The 22,941-nt window shown below is 43.3% G+C and overlaps 1 protein-coding gene across 3 annotated transcripts in view; it reads right to left on the reverse strand.

The window, feature by feature from the left end:
* LOC306829860 (mitogen-activated protein kinase kinase kinase kinase 4) overlaps positions 1 to 22,941 on the reverse strand; it is a 50,843-nt gene that overhangs the window by 15,130 nt on the left and 12,772 nt on the right. The window contains exons 6-20 of one of the 3 annotated variants that reach the window (XM_079353054.1): positions 21,655 to 21,745; positions 21,378 to 21,508; positions 20,493 to 20,547; positions 20,260 to 20,338; positions 17,940 to 18,112; positions 15,520 to 15,592; positions 15,067 to 15,190; positions 13,402 to 13,509; positions 11,976 to 12,107; positions 9,763 to 9,828; positions 6,259 to 6,597; positions 4,575 to 4,709; positions 4,204 to 4,341; positions 1,481 to 1,551; positions 206 to 285 (exon numbers count right to left, since the gene is read on the reverse strand). In XM_079353054.1, the coding sequence (XP_079209180.1) occupies positions 206 to 285; positions 1,481 to 1,551; positions 4,204 to 4,341; positions 4,575 to 4,709; positions 6,259 to 6,597; positions 9,763 to 9,828; positions 11,976 to 12,107; positions 13,402 to 13,509; positions 15,067 to 15,190; positions 15,520 to 15,592; positions 17,940 to 18,112; positions 20,260 to 20,338; positions 20,493 to 20,547; positions 21,378 to 21,508; positions 21,655 to 21,745 (1,795 nt within the window). Of the gene's footprint in view, positions 1 to 205; positions 286 to 1,480; positions 1,552 to 4,203; positions 4,342 to 4,574; positions 4,710 to 6,258; positions 6,598 to 9,762; positions 9,829 to 11,975; positions 12,111 to 13,401; positions 13,510 to 15,066; positions 15,191 to 15,519; positions 15,593 to 17,939; positions 18,113 to 20,259; positions 20,339 to 20,492; positions 20,548 to 21,377; positions 21,509 to 21,654; positions 21,746 to 22,941 lie in introns of all 3 variants that reach the window. The other 2 variants (XM_079353053.1, XM_079353055.1) reach the window with 2 other exon arrangements.

The following is a 22,941-nucleotide window of genomic DNA, read 5'->3' on the forward strand; positions in this document are numbered from 1 at the left end:
TGATGTTGTCTGACTTAAGGGATGTGTAAAGTTCACACGACCACTAAGAAACAAGATGAGTCCACATCGACCAGGACTGAGCTTAAACAAGGCAGTAGCAGAGAACAGCAGTGATCTAAATGAACCCGTTCAGAGTCCTGTCTGCTTCTCTGTTTGAACAACACAGGGCTCGGCTCCGCACGCTGCTGAGTGATGATGCACTGACCTGGGTGGTTGCTGCTTGTAGACGAGACTTCATGGGCCACAGGTCTTCCACTCTTATCTGGTACAAACATCGGACTGCCACTAGAGGGAGACAGAGACACACAAACAGAGATCCGAAGATGGACGGTGTTAAACTGATCTGAGATGTTTGTTCTTCAACAAAACAAAACAACAATAACAACAACGAGGTTCACTGGAGCTGAACAAACCACTCTGTTCACAGCACTGTTACAACTGAAGTGTGTCATTTGTTTTTAAGTGTCATGTGTTGAGGCTGTTCTGTTATTGTATAGCCACACACACACACACACACACACACACACACACACACACACACACACACACACACACACACACACACACACACACACACACACACACACACACACACACACACACACACACACACACACACACACACACACACACACACACACACACACACACACACACACACTCACATATGCACAATAATACAAATGAGCCTGTAAAGCTGTTTCACACCTGCACTCCTGAAAATATCTAAAACACTTCAGGAGGAGATTCTCCTGACCTGGCTGCCCACGTGTGTGTGTGTGTGTGTGTGTGTGTTTGTGTGTGTGACGCTATCATGAGAATCTCTGCCTTCATGTCAACGCTACATGTCGCTCAAAATATGAAGAAAAGAGCAGAGAACAAAAACTGGTGAGGAGAAAACATAATGCAGCCGTGTCATTATGGGCGAAGAGATCGTCCCATCACAGACTGTATGCAGCAGTCACAGAATATAAACGACACTCTCCTATTCGCTCGAGGTGAATTATAGGAATAATATCCTGCTGTGTTCTCACATCAGCTCACTCTGACTGTCTGTGGGAGTCCTGCGTCTGGGTGAACGTCTGGGTGAAGTCCGTGTGCGTTCACACATACAGCTCCTTTATATTAGTACTGTTCATAAAAGTGTTTTTGAGTCATCTCTTTTATCTCTGATCAGAGTGCAAGAACGGTTATGATTATTATTTTGCTTTAAAGTTTCTTGAGACAATTTAAATTCGCTCTCTTTAGCTCTGATTTGATTTTTATTTAGTCAATGAAAAGGAAATCTCTCCTGAGCTGCTATATTTCTTGACATGTAACAAACTAGATGTCAGGTTAATTATCTGTTTGTCATTTGAAGCTTGGGACATGGCCAACAGTTGATCTGAGCGTTTAAACAGTGAGTGAGAAGTGGGCTATAAAACAAAGAAAGACACAAACATGGTCATGAGGAGTGCACACAGTGAAGTCGGGGTCTTACCTTGACGTTGCCCTCTTGTGTCCCATCACCAGCTCTCGGCAGTAAAACTTCGAGGTAGTGCGCTCCGGAACCTGGAATATTTACAAGATGGAGTTCAGGATGAGACTCAAGTTGAAGGATGATACAGAAACCCAACGTTACTAAACGCTCAGACATTTCACTTTTGATATTTTTCAGAGGGCGATTTACAAAACCTGATGTTGAGCCAAGCATTCCTGTACATTTCAAACACCTTCTACATCCCATTCAAGGCTGTAGAGCAAACGTGAAATACAGTCTGCAGTGATCCACAGGTAGAGGTTTATTACTGAGAAACACATTTGTTCCCATATTCAACAGGAGCTCTGTAAATCTGGTTCAAGGGTGGCAAAGCAATGCCTTCATAAACTTCATGTTTCAACACTCAAACTCAGTTGAAAAAAAAAGGAAGAAAAAAGTCTGAGTTGGTCCGAGCAGCTGGTGACTTTATGACCTCTCATCTCCTGATTCACATGACCCAGTTTCAGAGAGGAAGACACACCCAGCAGAGCAGGAAGTGAGCTGTGGAAATACCCATCCTTCTGACGAGTTGCCCACATCCTGCATGTGGCACAACACACACACACACACCCACACCCACACACACACACTAAACGTGGTGTGTTTTGTCAACTATTTCAGCACCTGTTTGAATCCCCAGTGCAAAAACTCTCAGTGCCAAATCCACTAAAAGTGGATCCGAGCTGCCAAAAGAATCATGAAGTGCACAAACGAGTGTGACCGCTGTCTGACGCCTGACTCAAAGGGCATTTTGCACCGACTGTGTTCCTGTGCAAACACACCCTCAAACTCGTGCAGCTTCCTTCTGCTTACTCTTCTTCGCCTCTGTACTCTCAGCTGAGTTTCAGCTCACACAGCTCAACTGGATCCACATACAGATGGTGAGTTTAGTGGCGCGGGGGGGGGGTCGGGGGGCTTTTCAGTCCTATTATTGTTGTTGGAGGAGATTGCCAGAGGTGATACAGCTTTCACTGTTTATAACGACGCTTCCTCCTTACAGTGAGTGTGAGAGCAGCTCATCCAACAGTCACTCTCTCTTCCTCATCCTGTGACCTCAACGTCTCGACACGTAGTGTGCACGTAGCTACTGCTGTTCACTTGGACAGCCATAGACCCACTGAACTCCCTGGTAATACAACAACAATGAGAGCGATATCAAAGTTACAGTCACAAACTGTTGTGACCTGATGAATACGGCCTGCAGAGAAGGTCTGAAGCTCAGTCTGGGGAGCAAATAGACCCTCACAGTGTCAGAATCAGTCGGCCTGGTTCTCCCGTATCTTGCTGAATATGACTGATCTCCCGCACAGGCCTAACCAGGCCTGTGTTAACTCTTCTACATAACTTCATAATACAACACATGAATGGATTTACACAATTAGGAAGCACATATAATTTAAAAGACAGGCATACCTGAAAATAATAATAAAAAGAGAAAAAGGGATGTCGAGTTGAGTCTCTGTCTGCACATCGGAACAACTCAGAGAACATGACAGCTACTTTACTCACTCTGTGGATTATTATGATTATAACATTATTTTAGTCAGATAGAGACAGAAGAGTCCAGGATGTCTCCCTAAGGAAGGCTGTCCTCAGTGTACAGAGGAAGCACTTCCAGTGTTTCAAGCAGCCTCAGTCAAAATGAAATGACTGGAGAGAACAGTGAGTTATTAGCTGCTTTACAGACTCCATATGGTCTTCTGTTTGTTTACAGCGTTAAGCAAACAACATGATAATGCCCCCCCCCCCCCCCCGAGAGAAAGGCATTTATTGTTCCATTAACTCTGCATGTTGTTCTGGAGGTAAAAACAGCAGATTTGTTTCTTTAAACACCCCCTGGGAGAGCGCTGATGACGGACACAGAGATGTTTTCATAACACTTCTCTAATGAATCAGAGCAGCTTCTCATCACAGCTCTTCATCAGGGTGAACATCTCAAGTCAAGTTTGTTGATCATTTTAATAAGCTGCTATTCACTGGAGACACAACCACAGTCTGATGTGGGTGGCTGGGCGTCAGCCGGTTGTTGTGGGGACGACACACGACGAGGTTTCCCGTCGAGGATGATTGTTGTTGAAACGTTCACAGAGTGAAGGCATGATGAGAGTTAGGGGCGCACAGAGAAGACATGAAGGCTTTCTATGAGGCCATTCCAGGAGGCAGGGGTGGAGCAGCAATTTTACAAACGTGGCTGTTCTTGGACGAGTGCACAGGGACTTTACTGTGCTTCAACTGTTTGATCTTCTCCGGCCTGGTGGGTCGGCTATGATTGGCTAACTTGTCCCTCAGATAACCTGTCTTGGCCAATAGGTTTTCATCAATGACTCCCCGAGCAAAAAGTGTGGGGGATGAAAAGATGTTTCAGTAGAAGTGTGCGTGACACGGCAGCCACAACATCCATGAATCCTCCTCTGCTCCTCTCGCTCACGCCACGTGTGTGTGTGTGTGTGTGTGTGTGTGTGTGTGTGTGATATGTATATTCTTAAACCCAGATCAAAAATCCTTGTGCAAGCGAACACTTAATGTGATGCAGGCTACATCCTGCGCCTGGCTTGACAATAATGATAATTTCCACTTTTGATGGCAGCCAAAAAAATAAAAACTAGATACATGTCAGTCAGTCTATCTCTCTGGCGTGCAGCCTGACGTGTAATCCAGCAGCTATTAGGAGAGTTGCTGCTCACCTTCGGCGGCGTCTCAACTGAGTCCCAGAATACATCATCGTTAGGGGAAATGGGGCCAAACGGGGACAAGGGGGACAGGGCCATGTTGGACATAGAGCTGCTGTGAGGGGCTTCACGACTCGAACGGAGATTTGCATTCTGGGAAAGAAAGAGAAAAAAAAAAAGAGTAAGCAATGTTTTAAAATGTATCAAACATGAACCCCTGTTTGAGACGTATAACATTTCTGCAGAAAGAGACACAAAATAGAGAGTAGCATCCATCTCTCTCTCTCTCTATTGTGTGTGTGTGTTGAGAAAGAGAGAGTGAGCAGTTCTCAGTCCAATACATCGATACATTTCCAAGAATTAGGTGTGATGACGAGGTGTGACACCTGGTTGAGGTGAGCTCTCTGCATGGCTGGAGTACAGGGACTAGAGCTGCTCCCAGAGCTCATCCTGGGATGCATCTGACTCGGCAGACCAGCAGCCAACAGCAGCCTGGCCAGGTTTGAGTCTTGAAAGTCCATCTTAACAGAAAAGAAACACAATTAAAGACTTTGAGTGGAAAAAAAAAATGTCTGACGTCACACTCTGCATTAAAGGTCTGAGGCTTGAGCTGTGAAGTCAGAGAAATGACCCTTCACAGGCTAACAGAATGAACACGACTGTTCGTTTTAACTGAAGATGATGTCTCTTTGACTCCTTAGCGCTACATAACGGAGATCATTTCTTCAGTTGTTAATGGATGCTAAAGCTAGCTTCTTAGCATCTCTACAGTATGTAACGCCACAGATTATCAGACAATCAAGGAGTAATGTTGAAGTCAAGACCGCACGAACCAGGACCAAGACCAGGGTGCTCCCAGGCCAAGACAAGACCAAGACCACAAACATCCCTGAAAGGTCACCAACCTGTGTGCAGACTGTGTCACTCACTCAGCCTGTAAAAGGAGGAAGGTTGTAAAGTTATTTGTTCTTAGTCCTTTGAATCAAGTTAAACAGCCTGTCAGTGGTAGTCTCACTGCTCTTGATTTAAAACCCTGAGTCCACCCAGTGACACCGAGACGAGACTTTCTCGTAGTGCTGGTTTCCAGCGTTACGACACCATCATAAAAGCACAATAAAAGCTGTTAAATACTGAATAAGCCCCTTTAAATATATTTTTCTTTCGGTTGCTACTGGACCAAAATTTAAACCAATCGTTGACGTCTCTGAAGAACACTTTCTACACAGCGTCCTGAGTCGTGCTAACTTGCTAACACTGTGGGCTCTGCTTTTTGATCTGCAACACAAACATACGAGGACATGGATGATTCAGCAGAAAAAAATGTGCGTCCACATATAGTTTAAGTTAAGTTTTCTTTTTCCCTGAAATGGCCCAAAGAAACTTTAGCAATCTGGTGCTGGTCATCTAAAAAACCCATCAGAACACAAGACCAACAATCTGGCAAAAAAGGGCAGCAAACAGAAGCAATCAAACAGATTTTGGTCTTGGCTATAGTTGGCTGCAGGACAGAAATCAGCGCTCATTTTCAGGCACTGACAACTTAACTATATCTAACATTCAGCTGTCACTAGAACGTAACTTTAACTAGGAGAAGAACCAGCACCAGATGGTGATTTGACAGATCCTCTCTCAAATCGGCGTTTGGCTAGTTGAAGAAACCCTCTCCTGGCACGGCACGGCAGGAGAGCGGTGGGCTGTTCAACTTTCCTTTGTTGTTTAGCGACTATAATTAGAATAGAGGCTATGAACCATATGTCAGTTGGGTGAAAGTCTTGCTTTTCTACCCAAGTCAACCACATAATAGCTAACAGTTGGCTTACTCTTTCTCTACCTACAATTTAAAGTTAAAAATAGGACTCTTAACTCCTAAAAGAAAAATAAAAAGAGAAAAAAGTAGAGAAAAGGAGCTAATGGACGAACAAACTGAACAAAGACAAAGAAATCTGGACAAAAATAGAAAAAAATCCTTCAACTGAATACAAGAGTAGAGGGTGCAAGAGGGAGGGAGACACTGAAACATGTTGGATGTAGAGATAATTAATGGTGCAGGAGAGCTGGGTAAGGCTTTACCGCTAAACGCTGGCTTTGTGCAGGGTGGCTGGGTGAGGAGGAAGCAGCAGCAGCAGCAGCAGCAGCAGCAGCTGTGTTCCCACTATTAGCTGATAACTTCTGGAAAGCTGCCACAGGCTTTTCTCTCTGCCTCTGCCGCTCTCTGTCCCTCTCCCTGTGTCTGTGGTCGTGCTGCAGAGAAAGGAGCTGAGTTTGGTCCTTGGGCAGGGTGCGGTGGGATCTTCTGCCTGCTGGTGGCTGCTGATGCTGAGCCAGGGACTGGGGCTTGGCTTGCGGCTGTTGCCGAGGCTGGGAGAGCTGGGCCTTGTGCTGAAGCAGCTGGTTTGGAGCCACGGCTCTCTATGTAGCAAACACGGAAAGCACACACAGAGAACTGACAGAGTCTGGAAGTGACTTAAAGTAATCACATACATGTAAGCTGGAATTGAAGGACATGACGCTCATGCAAACACAGACAGACATCTTACTACAAGAGAACGATGAGCCCTGACATAAAGAAGCATCCTGCTCTGTTTGTAACATGTGTCTCAAGTGATGATAATGCATGTGTGTATATCTTATTTCTATGTAAAATTAAGCATCATGATCAAAACTGTAATGTTTGACCATTCAAGTTAAATGTCCCATTTTCAGCTTGTTCTGGTTTTAGATGCTCTTTAGTGTCTTTCTATGTGCGGAAAAATGTCTTCTCCTACGTCGTCCTGTTAGCTGTTAGCTGAATGAAACACTCGGTCCCGAGCCTCCCCCAATCAAATTTGCCAGCGTGATGTAATTGATCCATAATCGTGTTTATAAAATACACAGTTCATTGTTGAAATACAGGCTCGGCTAAGTCAAAACTATATAGTAATAATAACAACAAATAATAAACAGACAATTCAATATAGAATCTTTTAGTCAGTAGAAATTGTCCTTTTATGAGCAAACTGCAGGTTGTTCTTCAGGTGTTTGTTATCAGGTAAAGAGACTAAACACTGTAACTGTGTGTGTTTGATAAATAATAATAAATAATACAGTGCGTGTTTGTGTGGACATAAACAGCTGTTAGGCTGATTGACAGCTGAACGTGATCAGCTGATGTCGTGTCTCTTAAAACTGATTTCCTCTCTCCTCTGCTTCGTTTCCGTGCATCTCTGGTGGGCGGGACTAGGGCTCAAGTGGAGGAGGCAACATGGAGGACACTCGAAGCAAATAAGGGAAGTGAGAAGCAGCCCCTGACGGTGGGGGATTCAGAGAGTTGCAAACACAGGCTGATGAGAGACGCTGCATTGAGCCAAAACAGACACTCTTTTTCAAACATTAGTGATTGTGCTCATAGGTGGAAATCCTGTGGGGAACAGAAAAGTCTGGACCCCCCCAATACTGAAGTGAGATATCCACCCTGGATTGTGAACGTACTTTAGGAGACACAAAATAAATACATGAACCTAAAAAAGGGCAGAAGATGGGACCTTTAATGTTGGACGTAAAGATGCAATGATCCACTTTTTTCTGATCCCATTCCAAAACATACGCACAGACACCGATACTGATCTGATCTGATCCTATCATAACTCACTAGTGTTATTTTTGTAGGTATTGTCTGTGAGGCTGCACAAAGCTGTCGTAAACCCGGCGTCGCATTGTGATGGTTAAGAGTGACTGCTTTCAGAACAGCACCACGAGGGAGGTTTCTTACTGTCATTGTAAAATGTGCACATTTTGAGGCAACGCTTTGGTTTAAAGTTTGTCATTTGTTGGGGGTCTGATCGGTCCCATCTGCATCCATCGCATGAAGACCTCGTCTTGAATTTCCCTCGGGATCAATAAAGTATCTATCTATCTATCTATCTATCTATCTATCTATCTATCTATCTATCTATCTATCTATCTATCTATCTATCTATCTAAAACAGACTCGTTGCTTTATGTGACAAACAAACAAAGAGGAGCGGAAAAGAAAGCCGGCCAACGCTGACGAGTGAGCAGCATGTAAAATGAGTCCAGTGACGCTTTAAATATGACCAACGCAGGAAGACTTTCAGCTTCACGTCCTGATTTACAAATCACAACACATTTCCTCTGGTTACTTCTGTTGTCAGAGTAAATGTCATGTAAGAATAAACAAAGGGACACGAACCGAGGGCTATCTCTAGTGAAGAGAAATGCATGTGTATGAATGAATATGAAAAAGGTCGGTGTTGAATGGGTCTCGGCACGCCACAAACAAAACTCTGTCAACACGTTGTGTAGTTCTACAAAGTCTGAAGAATAAGGAGAATGATGCTTTATGCATGCAGACAAGTTCATCAAGAAGCCTTCAGCTCATAACTTTTCTCTTTCATCCCACCATTCAGTTTCCTTTAATCTTTTACACACGAGGAGAAACATCCTGATAAAACTCTGAGAACCCAACGTAAAGAAGGAACACACAAAAACAAGAGCTTTTAGGACGCGTGTGAGAAAGAGTCAAGAAATGTTTGCTGAGTCCTCTGCTGTGATTGGACGGTTACATATCAACAAAATGAAGATGATATTAAAACGTTTAGACATTAAAAGGAGAAAGTAAGTCATTACAGATACAGTGCTCTGTTGTTATTATTATTATATAACTGTGCTGTTTGAGGGGTCAACACAGTGAATGTGTGTTGACCCCTCAACACACATTCACTGTTATCGGCTGATAGATCGGTGTCTTATCGGCCGGCATGCTGGGATCAGCAGTTAATCAGCAGTAATTACCTGAAGTGATACAATACTGTGAAAAGCTTTGTCCACCTCTGACACTGCTGCTACAGTTAAATATATTGATTTGTTTGAAAAATTCAGATGGATGTAAATGCTATCTGAAACAGCATTTTCCTGGACAGACCCTTTGCCAGATGTTCTTCGGCGTCACAGAATTACAAGTTGAACTTTCTCTAAGTATCTCCCTGAAGAGCTTCTGGAGTCGGCCTGGTGGCGTTCATATCAGGATTCAGCATCAGGACCAACAGTGTGTGTGATTATCTGTCCTCTTTGATCCCTTTTCTCCAGTCATAATGGGAACACTTTTCTAAACATTTTCTCTCTTTAAATTCATCTCCTCTTTGTAGGCGCAGATACACACACACACACACACACACACACACACACACACACACACACACACACACACACACACACACACACACACACACACACACACACACACACACACACACACACACACACACACACACACACACACACACACACACACACACACACACACACACACACACACACACAGAGAGACACACTGGTTCGAACCCAAACCTCCATACTGGAGATTTCAGCCCACACGAACACGCAGCAGTTTGTTATTACAGACTAAACCATCAGTAGTGATAAAACAAGAGACTTCATTCAAATATGTGAGAAGACATGACAGAAACCTTCATACACACACACACACACGCACACACACACACACACACACTCTTATAAAACAGAAGAATGACTGACAGGTGAGTGAAATAGAAGCACAGAGGAAAGGTTTGTTACCTGCGCTGCAGACGAGTCCTGAGGCCTTACTGACACATCGACACTGCGCTTTCTGCCCGCATGCTCCTGTTGGAAACACACACACACACACACAGGCACGCACGCACACACACATACACACACACACAGAGGCACTTGGTTGAGTTCAGCACGTTTGATTATTTTGAATACTTTTAGTGCAACTTTAAGAAGAATAACTACAAGAAAACTTTAAAATTGATCCACATTCATGTAATAAGAGAAAGACTCTCCAAGAAAGACTTAATGTAGGAATCACACACACACACACACACACACACACACACACACACACACACACACACACACACACACACACACACACACACACACACACACACACACACACACACACACACACACACACACACACACACTGACTTTAATTAGGGTGTACTAAGGTCTTGAGATGTGTTCAGTGAGGTGGGAACTAAAATATTCAGAGTGTACAAGATGGCATGGAGCTTTTAGCCAACACCGGCAACATTAAATATTTAATTCTGACCTCTTTTTCAGTTTCTCCTGGAAAATCTTTTTTCAGTTCCAAATATTGAAAACAAGTTTATTTTTACAACTTTTAATTCAGTCCACTTTGTTTCCCACATCACATCGTTTTCAGTTTGAACTAGCTGAAGAGCTCAAACTTAAATTTATTTTTAAATGTAGTTTTTATGTACGACTTCGTTTAAAGTCAGCAGTCACACAACAGCTTGTAAAATCTTCTTTTCAACGATCAATGTGAACACTGCTGGATGACAGCACATTTAACAAACCTGTATAAAGCTGAATGCATGCTTGTGTTTTAAATACTATTGATGCTGATAGATAATATCAGCCGATATTAGCATATCCACTGATTATCAGTATGCACTGAGTTTATCACAGGTATGTAGAGTTAGTAGAACTGCATTTATTTTAAACATTGTCTTAAACTTGCACTTCTCTTTCTGTGCTATATGGATTACAAGCGTTGAGAGTAAAGCACTGACGCACACACATGCTCTGTTACAGTTGAGGGACCATCTTGTCTTCATTATTTATCTCTTTCACAGGTGTTAGATAACTGCATCTGAGGAATAACACAACGGATGTGTATATCTATACCTTTCTATCTGTACAGACTGAACACTTGTAGATCTAAGAATGTATCAGTATCAGGTTCATTTATACCGGATATCGGTCTCTGAATATCAAAGTTGCCCACTAACCCCAAAAGTCACAAAACTGAGGACCTGATTCTATGAGAGTGAATGCTCATAGAAACAGGAAGATGAAAACTGTTAAACCACCAACAAATCCCAAAAATGTTTATTTATAGAGTCACATTTGACTTCATTCATCTGACAAAGGGAAATGACTTTCACACCCTTTTACTTTGTACACACACACACACACACACACACACACACACACACACACACACACACACACACACACACACACACACACACACACACACACACACACACACACACACACACACACACACACACACACACACACACACACGTGCACTAACAGGATCCTGGTGATGTCAGAGTGAGGGGTTTGGTACCATTGCTCAAGGGCACCTCAGCAGTGGCTAGCAAGCAACCTTCTATAGTTTTTTCCGCACCTGGAATTGAACTCGTGACCTTCCTGTTCCCAACCGGAGTCCCTACAGACTGAGCTTCTGCTGCCAATGTGAGAAGCATCTGACAGTACAGGATATCACACCATACGTTTATTAAATACATGGAAGTCACATCGCTAAATGTCCTACAGTGAAATGATGCATCAGATTCATTTCGCTTGTGTAGGTGACTTACAGGCAACGAGTGTCGTCAGGATTCAATGTGAACAGATATCTATAGATATTTAAACTTGACAGAGAAGCGTGTTGTCAAGCTTCCAGACAAAACTTTTAGTTTTACTCAACACTTTATGAATCAAAATCTATTCTTCTTTGGCGTTGTGCTGCGATGATGAAAAGCACAAAAGCAACTTGACTCTACATCCTAGCAAGCTGCTTCACCTTTAGGAGTCATAACAGAAGTGCCTCTCTCTCTACAGACGGACGCATTAGTGGAAAGTGATACATCTGTGAAATAAATCTTCTGTAATGAAATAAAGTTAAAGCTTTTTTACAGTTTCTTATAAACAAACGCTCCCCGGCCTTTGTGCTGAAATGAAGAAGTGCAGAAGTTGATCTTCACCTGTCTCCTGTCACTCCTCCGGTTTCTCTCATCCAAGATGGTTACGTTTTCACGGAAAACAGACTCCTCTCCAACCAATATCTCTTTCAGCTCCGCCCACTGAAAGGCGACGTCTGTCAGCTGCCGCCTCTGCTGCTGCCAATAACAAACAACAACAATCAACAACTACTGTATATTGGCACACATATCCAGACTTATATAAATAAATAAATATACACACACACACACACACACACGCATACACTTATATGTATATACGTACATGTGTATGTATGTATACATATATAATAATATATATAATAATATTATATATGTATACATACATACACATATATGCACGTATATACATATATGTGTGTGTGTGTGTGTTTATATAGACACACACACACACAGATTTCATTTTCCAACAGGACTTGGCACCTGCACACAGTGCCAAAGCTACCAGTACCTGGTTTAAGGACCATGGTGTCCCTGTTCTTAATTGGCCAGCAAACTCGCCTGACCTGAACCCCATAGAGACGCCAGAGTCAACAATGCAGAAGAGCTGAAGGTCACGATCAAAGCAACCTGGGCTCTAATAACAGCTGAGCAGTGCTACAGACTGATCGACTCCATGCCACGCCGCATTGCTGCACTAACTCAGCCAACAGAGGCCCAACTAAGTACTGAGTGCTGTACATGCTCTTTTCATGCTCATACTCTTCAGTTGGCCAATATCTCTAGAGATCAGTTTAAGTAGTATTCTAATTTTCTAAGATACTGAATTTGGAATTCTCAGTAGTTGTTAGTTATAATCATCTAAATTAAAAGAAATAAACATTTGAGATAATGTCTGCAAGTATCGAATGAATATAATATACAAGTTTCACTTTTTGAATGGAAATACTGAAATGAATCAACTTTTTCATGATATTCTATTTACATGACCAGCACCTGTTGCCTATCATATTTTTTAAATGACACAAAAAGAAGAGATATGTTCAAAGTCAAAATTTAAAGTCACTATTACTCTGCCTTTAAAAAAAAGCCTTCATGATTAGTTTTAACCAAAGTCCGTCCTCAGCCAATAAGAGGCTAAGATGTTTGGGGTGACATCTGGCATTGCCAATCAGAACTCAATGGGGGCCCATGCCAGCCCTCTGGACACGCACCCTGCACACGTCATTAGATTAACTGTTTTTTTTTAATAATTTTGTTTTTCAGGTTGGAGTAAAATAAATTTTTAATTTTTCAAATATAAAGCTATTTATCCAAAAAAGTGAAGTAAGAACAGACGGTTTCCGGTCATTTGTGAAGCGTCACACATATGTAGGAGCAGTCAAAGCTTCTCATAAACAGAGAGTTAATCAAAGTTTATAGTCGGACTTTGCCTCTCATCAGGACATGTAACCCATGCTGAGCAAATACAGAAAGAATTTGAACTTACATCCTCCAACTTTTGCCGTTGCTCATGTTGCTGCTGGATTCTCTTCTGCCTATCAGCCAGTAACTGCTGCTTGTATCGTTCCTGCTCCTCCAACTGCTGCTGTAAAGCCTAGACATAAAATCATTTTATGATCAGACTTTAAAAATCAATAATAAAAAAATCATAAATTAAGCAAAACACGCCATGGTTTTCTATAAACACCCCAATGATGAAAAGAGTCCATCCACTCCGTCTTTTTCCTGCTCCACTTTTCAGAAAATGTCTCCTCAAACAGGCCTTTTGGAGATTTTCTCTTAATGACATCACAAAGGGCAGTAGCCCCTCCCCCGGGTGGGTGACACTCCCACAGCTAGGTGTTTATTCTGCCCTGAGTCTGTCTCCTCACCGTAAACAATAAGACATGGAACAAGAAAGCCTGAGCCACCCGAGCCCTTCCAGAGAGGGGGCGTGGTCAGACACAGCTCATTTACATATTTAAAGCTACATACACAGAAACAGAAACTGTTCTGAGCAGGGCTGAAATAGAGGGGTTTATGGACATAATCAAACACAGGAATTCCATTAATAAGCCTGATGTCACCGTCCCGAGAGCGAAACCTGTAATTATTACAATGACCTGTGCTGCAGTAATGAGACCTAAAACCCGGAGATGAATTAGCATGTTAGCATTTCCGGCTCCATCCTATTGATGTCTGTAAGATATTTTGAATAAGTGCTCGGTTAGATGATGAAAATAAGCTTAAATATATAATATGTAAATTCCACCGCCACAAATGAAATCACTGTTTTTCACAGAAGACGTAAGAGTGCGAAATAAAAAATGGAAGTTTGGTGGTGGTGAAGTCTGTCAACTGTTGAGCAGTTCTTTTATAGCCTAACATTGCTTTGGCTGATTGGTTCAGATTTTATGAGTTAGTATGATAATTATCTTGATGAACAAAATGTGTAACATAGTATCCTGACAGCACGCAAGCTCCGGATATCGCGTCACATCGAGCATGATCGCACGCTCTCTGTCCACACTGCCTCTGTTACATATTTCATTTCTTGCTCTGTGAATTTCTGTTCCTCCTTGCACACAGTTTCACATCTTGTTGTCTACTGAAGGTGGACAAACTGATGTGTGTTGCTTTGTATGGACGATCTGTTAACTTAAAAACGATAACTTAAATCTCACTCGGACTCGTCAATAAGCGGCTCGCGTTGAGCTGAACAAAGTTTTTCTCTCGTGTTGACACAAGTCAGGGCTCAGCACTCCAATTATTGATGTTAACTATTAATGCACCGTTAGCTCCACTTGGAAACAAGCTAAGAAGCTCTGTGAAGTGAGAAATGTCAGCCTCGCAGAGCCCCGTTTCCTCGCTCCTCGTCTATGAGCGTGACAGAAAGAAGCAGGGCGGCGAGGTGAAAGCGGATGTGGGCTGTTCGGACCCTCAGATTGAAAACCATTGAATGAATCATTCTACTTCTCAAATAACAAAGTGAACAGTTTGTCAATGAGTGTCAAAATGAAAAAAAAACTGAGTTCAGTCAGTTTGCTTGTAATGTCTGAGTAACAGGACAAGCCCCAAATATATTCAATACACCGTGACATGTGAATAATTCAATTCATTGCAAAATGACAGAAACTCATTGATTGCTATATAATACTGGAACCTACTGTACCTGTTGTCTCTGTCTAGCCACACCTCCTCCGTGGCCTCCGTCTCTGCCTACTTCGTGATCCTCCGTCTGCAAACGAAGAAACTCCCGTCTTAGCGTCCACTCGCCGGGAACATTCACGATGGAGCTTAATGAGAGGGAGAGAAAGTAAGGACCGCTGCTTCAAATGTAGACACACTTAAAGCTCATCCTGGGAGAAAGAGCTGCGTGCCATCTGCTGTTTGAATGTCGAGGGAACGCAGCAGAGGTTAGTGGTGTGTGAAAAGCACGTCCGCAGATGGACGCGCCATGATGACATGAGCGCACACAGATTTTGAAACATGTTTGCATGTTAACCAGGATCCATGAACTGTGTGCGATATTTGTTTTCTCCACTTTTCAAATTTTGTCTTCACGCCCAGTGACTACTTCTTTTCTTTCACAACTTTGGTGCCATAATAGTGGAAAGACTCTTACCTGGGCTCTCCTTCCTCCTCCGTCACCTCGTCCTCCTCCTCTTCACCATCACTGTACTCGTACTCTGGACCCTCTGACACACACACAGAGAGAGAGAGAGAGAGAGAGAGAGAGAGAGAGAGAGAGAGAGAGAGAGAGAGAGAGAGAGAGAGAGAGAGAGAGAGAGAGAGAGAGAGAGAGAGAGAGAGAGAGAGAGAGAGAGAGGGGATGAATGCACTCTGCAGTGAGTGAACTATTCAATTGGTGGATCCAAATTAAATTTTCAGTTTCTTGGTCAAAGTGGTAGTATGTGTAACAACCTCTCCCTCTGCTGCCTCAGATGTATGAAGCAACCAGTGTGTTCTGCACAGCCAGTAGAGGGAGCTAGAGAGAGCTGGATACAGCTCGCAGTGATTGGCTAGTTACCTTCACGCTAAACCTGATTGGCTGTTTAAACAATAAAATCCTCGCTCGCAGACACAATTATTTAAAGGAACAGTTCAATACATGAAGAGCCTCCAGCGCCCCCTGCAGGAACAGATGGGCGGCGTCACTCAGGCTTCATCTACTAATATTTACAGTCTGTGATTTTGGCTTTACTCTCAATCTCAATACCTGATGTAACAGTTGATATTGTGAAGTGCACCTTTAAGAAACACTGTGTTGCTAAGCTACAAAGGGGAACGATGTCACGAGAAGGCGTCTTCTTTTTAGGCCTCAAAGTTAGTTTGAGCAGATTCATTTTTGGGTGCTGATTTGAACCTCGACACCTTTGAATCGATTGATCACGATTTCACGATCAACCTTTACATCCCATTAATCAAATCTGAACAACCAGACCAGGAGAACACGCGGAGCACTCCTCCCGATATTTTCAGGAGAGCATGTGTGAAGACGGCTAAAGAGTCCAAACTCAGCCAGGCCGGTGGCATGTTGTCCACAGTATTTTATCCAACATATGGTGTGAGTGTAGAAGGACCCACCTCCAACACGCACTGACCTGGACATGCCATATGTTCCCATTAACACCATGGAAGGTAACAAGTTACACATGTGTTACACGAGTGAAGGGCCGACTGCAGCTGATGGACAAGTGGAGTCTTACAGTTTGTCCAGGCTGCATTCTTTGGTGTTAAGACACAACTCTCTGTGTCACGTCAAGCATTGTTTATTTATTTATTTTTGTTTTCACACACACACACACACACACACAAACACACACACACACACACACACACACACACACACACACACACACACACACACACACACACACACACACACACACACACACACACACACACACACACACACACACACACACACACACACACACACACACACACACACACACACACACACACACACACACACACAACACACGTACACACCAGTACAGATGAAACCTTACACATATGAAGCCTCAAACAACAAAGAGCAGCACACGCACTCAATATGTGAAAGTCTCGCCGTCATTCGTTTTTATAAGCTGACAGCAGATTAGAACCAGATGGTCAATCTGTTTCCTCCTTCCTTCCTTCCTTCCCCACTCAGCTTCTCTCCCCCTCTCTCCTCTTACTGTTCGTCTGTGCTGTACGTCATTGGATGAATCTAAACACACTTTAATGGACAGTCAAAGGAGTTCTGTCACAGCTCGAGCAGCAGTGTGACGACTGAAGACGAGTCGATTCAGATCTTCTCCTCCCCTGACTCTCATGTCGTCTGCACTTCATTGACGTATTTTAAGAGGAGGGTGGGGATCGAGCTCCACGACCCTCCATTCATCTTCCTCTCATCTGCGTCCTCGTCCCTCTCTCCCTGCACATGTTGTGTTTCTTATCCTTTGACAGTACTCACTGAGTCTGCCTCTTCACTTTTCCTTCACTTTCTACAAACACGTCTTAACTTGAACAAAGTGTAATTCAGACCCTCAAAGAGAACTCTGTTTTTTCACCCAGGGAATCAACTCCATGTTTATCTGGCCAAAAGAAGCTTTGAGACACTTAATCCAACGCAGCACACATCGGAGCGTACGAACAACATGAGCGGTTTGATATCGGCCCCTCAGGATCTCATATCGGTCTGTACGTCTTCTTTTCCGGGATAAAGGAGCAGATAAGAAGGTGTCACTCCTAAAAAAAAGTTATCACGCACAGTAAACTGTAATATACACAGAGGCACTGCTTGTCAGGCCAGCGGGCAACTGCTTGGCGGCCCAGAGCAGCAGGGGGCCCCTGAGGGCCGACCCCCACCTGCTACGTGTCGCATCCATAAAAGCTGTGGAAAATCAAGTTTGCCAATGACCAGGAGTGATGTGTCGTGAATGATCCCTGCTAAGAATTATGAAGGAAAAAAAGATTCTGGTTCTTGTCCTCATGTTACTCAAGCAGGCTGCAGACCAGCGGACCATCCTTCCTTTTATCTGATTCATTTCTCCTCACCTTTCTCTCTCTTCTTCCGGGTTCGATCCAGGTGGTCTTTGAGCATGATGCGAACCTGTCTTTCGTTGGCCAGGTCTCTGATGAACGCGTGTTTCAGCAGGGTGTCCGTCATGGGTCGATGCAGGTGGTTCTTCACCAGACAGCCGTCGACGAAAGACAAGAAACGCTTCGACCTGCAGCAGACAAAACCGAGCACCATGAGATCAAGAATCATGAGGGGAACGATCATACCATTAAACCCCTAACCCTCATCTCTCAAACCCTAAACCCTGAACCCCCCCACCCTGATCTTCATCTATCCACCTTAAATACCACGATCATCATTTCAACTTCCACCATGAAGATTACAAGAAACTATTCAAGGTCAAGGACTTTGTTGGTGTGGTGTTTGAGTCTGTTTTTATATTTCATGCACAATCATAACTCTTTTATCTGGAGTCTTATCAAACACAAACCTAAAGCATTGGGCTGTGTATGAAGTCAGTCAGAAATCCTGAGTCATGATCACATGAAAAGAGGAATAAAGGAAACATGACGGACACATACAGAACACGCCTGTTCAGACTCACCAAACGGTGTGAAAGCTGAAAATCACTCGCCGGAGTCTAACCCAAAATCATCCTGTCAGAAATGTTGAGCTGAAGGTGTCGTGAGGTGAAATGTGTTTTGGAGAAAGAGGTGTGCGTCCTGTGTGCAGAACTCAAAGAACAAGGAGAAGGAGTGTGTGCTGCTTCTTGTTTTGTGGTGTGCTCGCTGCCTTTGGGAGGCCCTGAAGCCCAGTGAACCCCAGACCATCGGAGCTATTAAAAGCTGTCCTGCAAGCTGTCCTGTAAATATATCCATTATACATGGTAGAGAAGAGAAGGACTCAGGACGACAGAGAGGAGAGGAGAGGAGGAAAGGGAACCAGAGAGGATCGTCACATGAGGCTGTTAGTTCTTCTGTCTGTCTGCAGAAAATGAAAAACGGTTTTTAGCTGCTCGCCTTCAGAACGTGACAGTGACCTTCAGTCGAGAAGAGTGTTGTAACACGTTGTAATAAAGGGCACCAGAACAGTGCCCTGTGCATCCTCTGTGTGTGTGTGTGTGTGTGTGTGTGTGTGTGTGGCATAGGCGGTATAGGCAAATGCTCATGCACCAGCCTCCATAGAGTGATGAGCGAGGAAGAAAAATTGAAGATAAGAAGAAGAAAAATAAAAATGATGAATCTATGATCATGTTCATGCTCTTATTTAATCATGTTAAAAAATCACATATCACAAGGCTCTGTTTTCTTGACCCGGTGCGTCACAACACAGCTGCTCGTTACCTGCTCATCGTGGACGAGGAGGGCAGCTGAGTCTATAGAAGTGAGCGACACTGATCGTACCGATTAATATCACGCTACAAACGACCGTAAAGTGAAAACAACAACAAAGTGACCAGGAACAAAAAAGAAGAAGAGGTAACCCTCTGATCAATGATTTCTCTGCTGGACTTAAGACAGCTTGTTACGGATGGATGATAGTGACCTTAGTAGATCCTTATTTCTAATCGATAGCTCGAGTTAACATCAGTTATTTTCACTGGACTTTCATTAGGGAGAGATCGTTCAGGTTAATAGAATAACCATTAACTTATTTTGTTCTCGTGTTGTTTTGGGCACAAAACCTACTTCTACATTTATTGACATCGTTGTGTCCTTTCTTAGGTTTCACCTTAAAGCTCTGAAGAGTAATGCTGTCTAAGAGCATGAAGGACATCATTTGTACAGAAGTCCTCACTGATGTGTGAATGCTGCAGGTCTGTAATGTCACCTGAAAAACTCTGCTGAGGTTTTTGTACTGCTCTGAAGACAACACTAATACTTTGTGTTCACACTATTATGAAATGCCCATTGTTTCACAAATGCTCCTCTTCTCTCTCCAGGTACGATTTAAAAACATTTACAGCTGTCCCTGAGCCGTCTGTAAGCTGCTCCCTACTTTAACATTGTGTTGTTCTGTTACACTGGGGATTTGTATTTATTTCATTTCATATGTAACAATAAGAATAATTACCATTTTGTTCACATTTGTTTAGAAGTATTTTTTGTTTTAAAATAAAGAAATTCTGTGAAACATAAAGCTGAATTCTACTTTTCTTTTAAGTGTATGAATGTTGTCTTTTGTGGACAAACTGGCTGCAATATAAGGGCTGAGCGCTAACATTTGGCCTCGGGCACCAAAAGGGTTGTGTGTGTGTGTGTGTGTGTGTGTGTGTGTGTGTGTGTGTGTGTGTGTGTGTGTGTGTGTGTGTGTGTGTGTGTGTGTGTGTGTGTGCGTGTGTGTGTGCAGGCTTACCATTTCTTTGATTTGAGTTTGGGCGGAGGGTTCCGTGGAATCAAAAACAGAGCTCTCATTGGATGCATGTCACACAGAGCTACGAACAAATAAGAGAGTTACTGACAACTCAAATGAGAGAGTTAGAGATGGAGAGAGAAAGAGAAATAAACAGGAAGAGAAGTGAATGCGAGTGAAAATGGAAAAACAAATGGAACAACAATATTATTTATGATGTAAATATTCTAACTTACGAGGCGCTCCTTCGGCCATCTCCAAAGCAGTGATGCCTAAAGACCACAGGTCACTCTGAGAACGACAGGTAAGAGAAATGGGATGAGACCGGAGCGGACACAAAACTTTGTCTGAGTTCTTTCATTTCCTGTAAACCCTGAATGTACCGTTCCACAGAAGTCATTCTCTATGCGAATTGGGAAATGGCGTGAAGTCAAAAATGTTAGCGCTGACTGACTTTTTTTTTTACTCATTTGTCGCCTCCTCTTCTTCTTTTCTTTTTCCACTGAAAGACCAAGAGCTGACGACGCCATTTTCGGCGTTTTATTGATTAGAAGTCACTAGAATGAGAGTGGTTACCGACAGTGGTGTGAAAATGGTTTTCTCGTATCATAATGACGGATTGGCCGACCTGCTGCCACGGGGAGATATTTCCTCTCACGATTAACATAAGTGGTTGTTGGATGTAGTCTTCTTGAGCTAAGACATGAGGCGACGCCACAGGGACTTCTGCTTCCTGTGTCAGTATTTTTTGATAGGTCAGAAGACTAGAAAAGCGGATAATTAAAATCTACCTTAAAATGTTACAGCTAATATCTGTTAAGTTTGACCTTCAGACCTCACACACGCTCAGCTTCTTTCTAACTTGTTTTCATTGGTCTTATTCTAACTCATGGGTTACTTTATCTGGTGTTTCCTGTTGTCTGTTGATCATGTTTCCTGTCCTGGAGGCCGACTCACTCACTGTAAACTGAACTTAGCTCCAGGTACGAATGAAGTGACCTGACACAACTTGTTTGCAGAAGGACTGATTGTTCGATATTCTACTATCTCACTTACGTAGATTTGCCCAAAAGGTGAACTTATAGAGTGCTTAACTGGATTGTTTCTGTAAAATGAAGTACCCTGTAGTCGTATGTGGCCTCAGGGTTCTCGTCACAGGCGATAACTTCCGGCGCCATCCAATAAGGAGTCCCGATGAAGGTGTTTCTTCGACCTATCGTCTTGTCCAGCTGTGCCGACACTCCAAAGTCAACTAAAGCCGCAGCAAAAAACAAAAAGCGGGACGCTTTACTTTCAGAACAGAAACGTTTTTGTGGTTTATCTACTGCTGTGATTGGTCGACAGCGTTGCTAAAAAAAACCAAAAAAAAAACACGATGCATGCGTTGATGTGTCATACCCAGTTTGACTTCGGCATTCTCTGTGAGCAAAACATTTTGTCCCTTAATGTCTCGATGAATCACATGATGGGAGTGAAGATGGGAAAGACCCTGCAGGAAGACAAATAAACACACACACACATTACCACATTGACACACAGCCAGTCAGATGACCATTATCTCCAGGAGAGTGTGCTGCCTTGTAAAGAGGAGCAGCATTATGTGAAGCCTGCACAGAAAGTAGAGTTTATATTGAGCCAGATGTGATACTTTGCACTCTCAAGAATATGTCTAATAACTGTGTTTGGGGTAGCAGGGTGACCCGGTGGCCCAGGCTACCAGTTAGCACTGTTCAGTGCGGTGTGTGTGTGTGTGTGTGTGTGTGTGTGTGTGTGTGTGTGTGTGTGTGTGTGTGTGTGTGTGTGTGAGAATGTGTTTGGACTCTCGCTTCTTCAAAGGAGGTAAAATAAACAAAGGAAGTGAGTCCTATTTCAGACAATGACTTCAACATGTTATGCTGAGTGTGTGTGTGTGTGTGTGTGTGTGTGAGAGTGTGTGTGTGTTTGTGTGTGAGCGCATTGCGGTGTTGAAACAATAAGGAGACGGCTTGGCTGACGGCACGAGGGAAAACACTTGGCCACAGTCCAGCGCCTTTTTGTCTCTCCAGACTTTTGTTTCAGTTTGGAGAGATGCGATCGCTTTGATAACGTCGGCCGTGAGGAGCGAGACGCTCAAAGCGAGCTGAAGTCAGTCATTTCATTTCATGCTTGAAGCATGAAGATAAACACCAACACATCCCTGGGTCCCTCTCAGGACCTCCTGACCTTTGAGAAGGATGACCATAACACAGTACAGACGAGTGTCTCAAACTGACCTTTGGACTAAAAGAGGAATAAATAAAGTCATTCTTTCGTCACAGTGGAAAAACACAAGAAAGATGCTGGATTATTAAAAATCACAGTCGGCCATCTCTTTCATGTTTAAGGAGAGAAGAATCCACCTGTCAGATAAAAATCTAAATAAGTGCTTTTTTCTGAGCGCCAGCCTCTTTTTTTAACTGTACAAAGCAACAAGCTGCCGCCCGGAGAAAAAGTGCAACGCCTGGCGTTTTTTTCAGACTGCTCGGAGCGCTCACAAGAAAATCTTTGAAGGCGCTGTTGACATCACCGGCGTTTGATACTTCATGGAGGTTTGCCGCCTGCGCAGCGTGTCTTGTACTCACATCCTCTTCGCTCCGCGTCTGATCAGGAACTCAACCGTCTCGAATAAAAGTCGCACAGTTAAAAAGTAACGGAGCTGTGTCAGAC

The sequence above is a fragment of the Symphodus melops genome (genome assembly GCF_947650265.1).
Source record: "Symphodus melops genome assembly, chromosome: 9".
In the NCBI taxonomy this organism is placed as follows: Eukaryota; Metazoa; Chordata; class Actinopteri; order Labriformes; family Labridae; genus Symphodus; species Symphodus melops.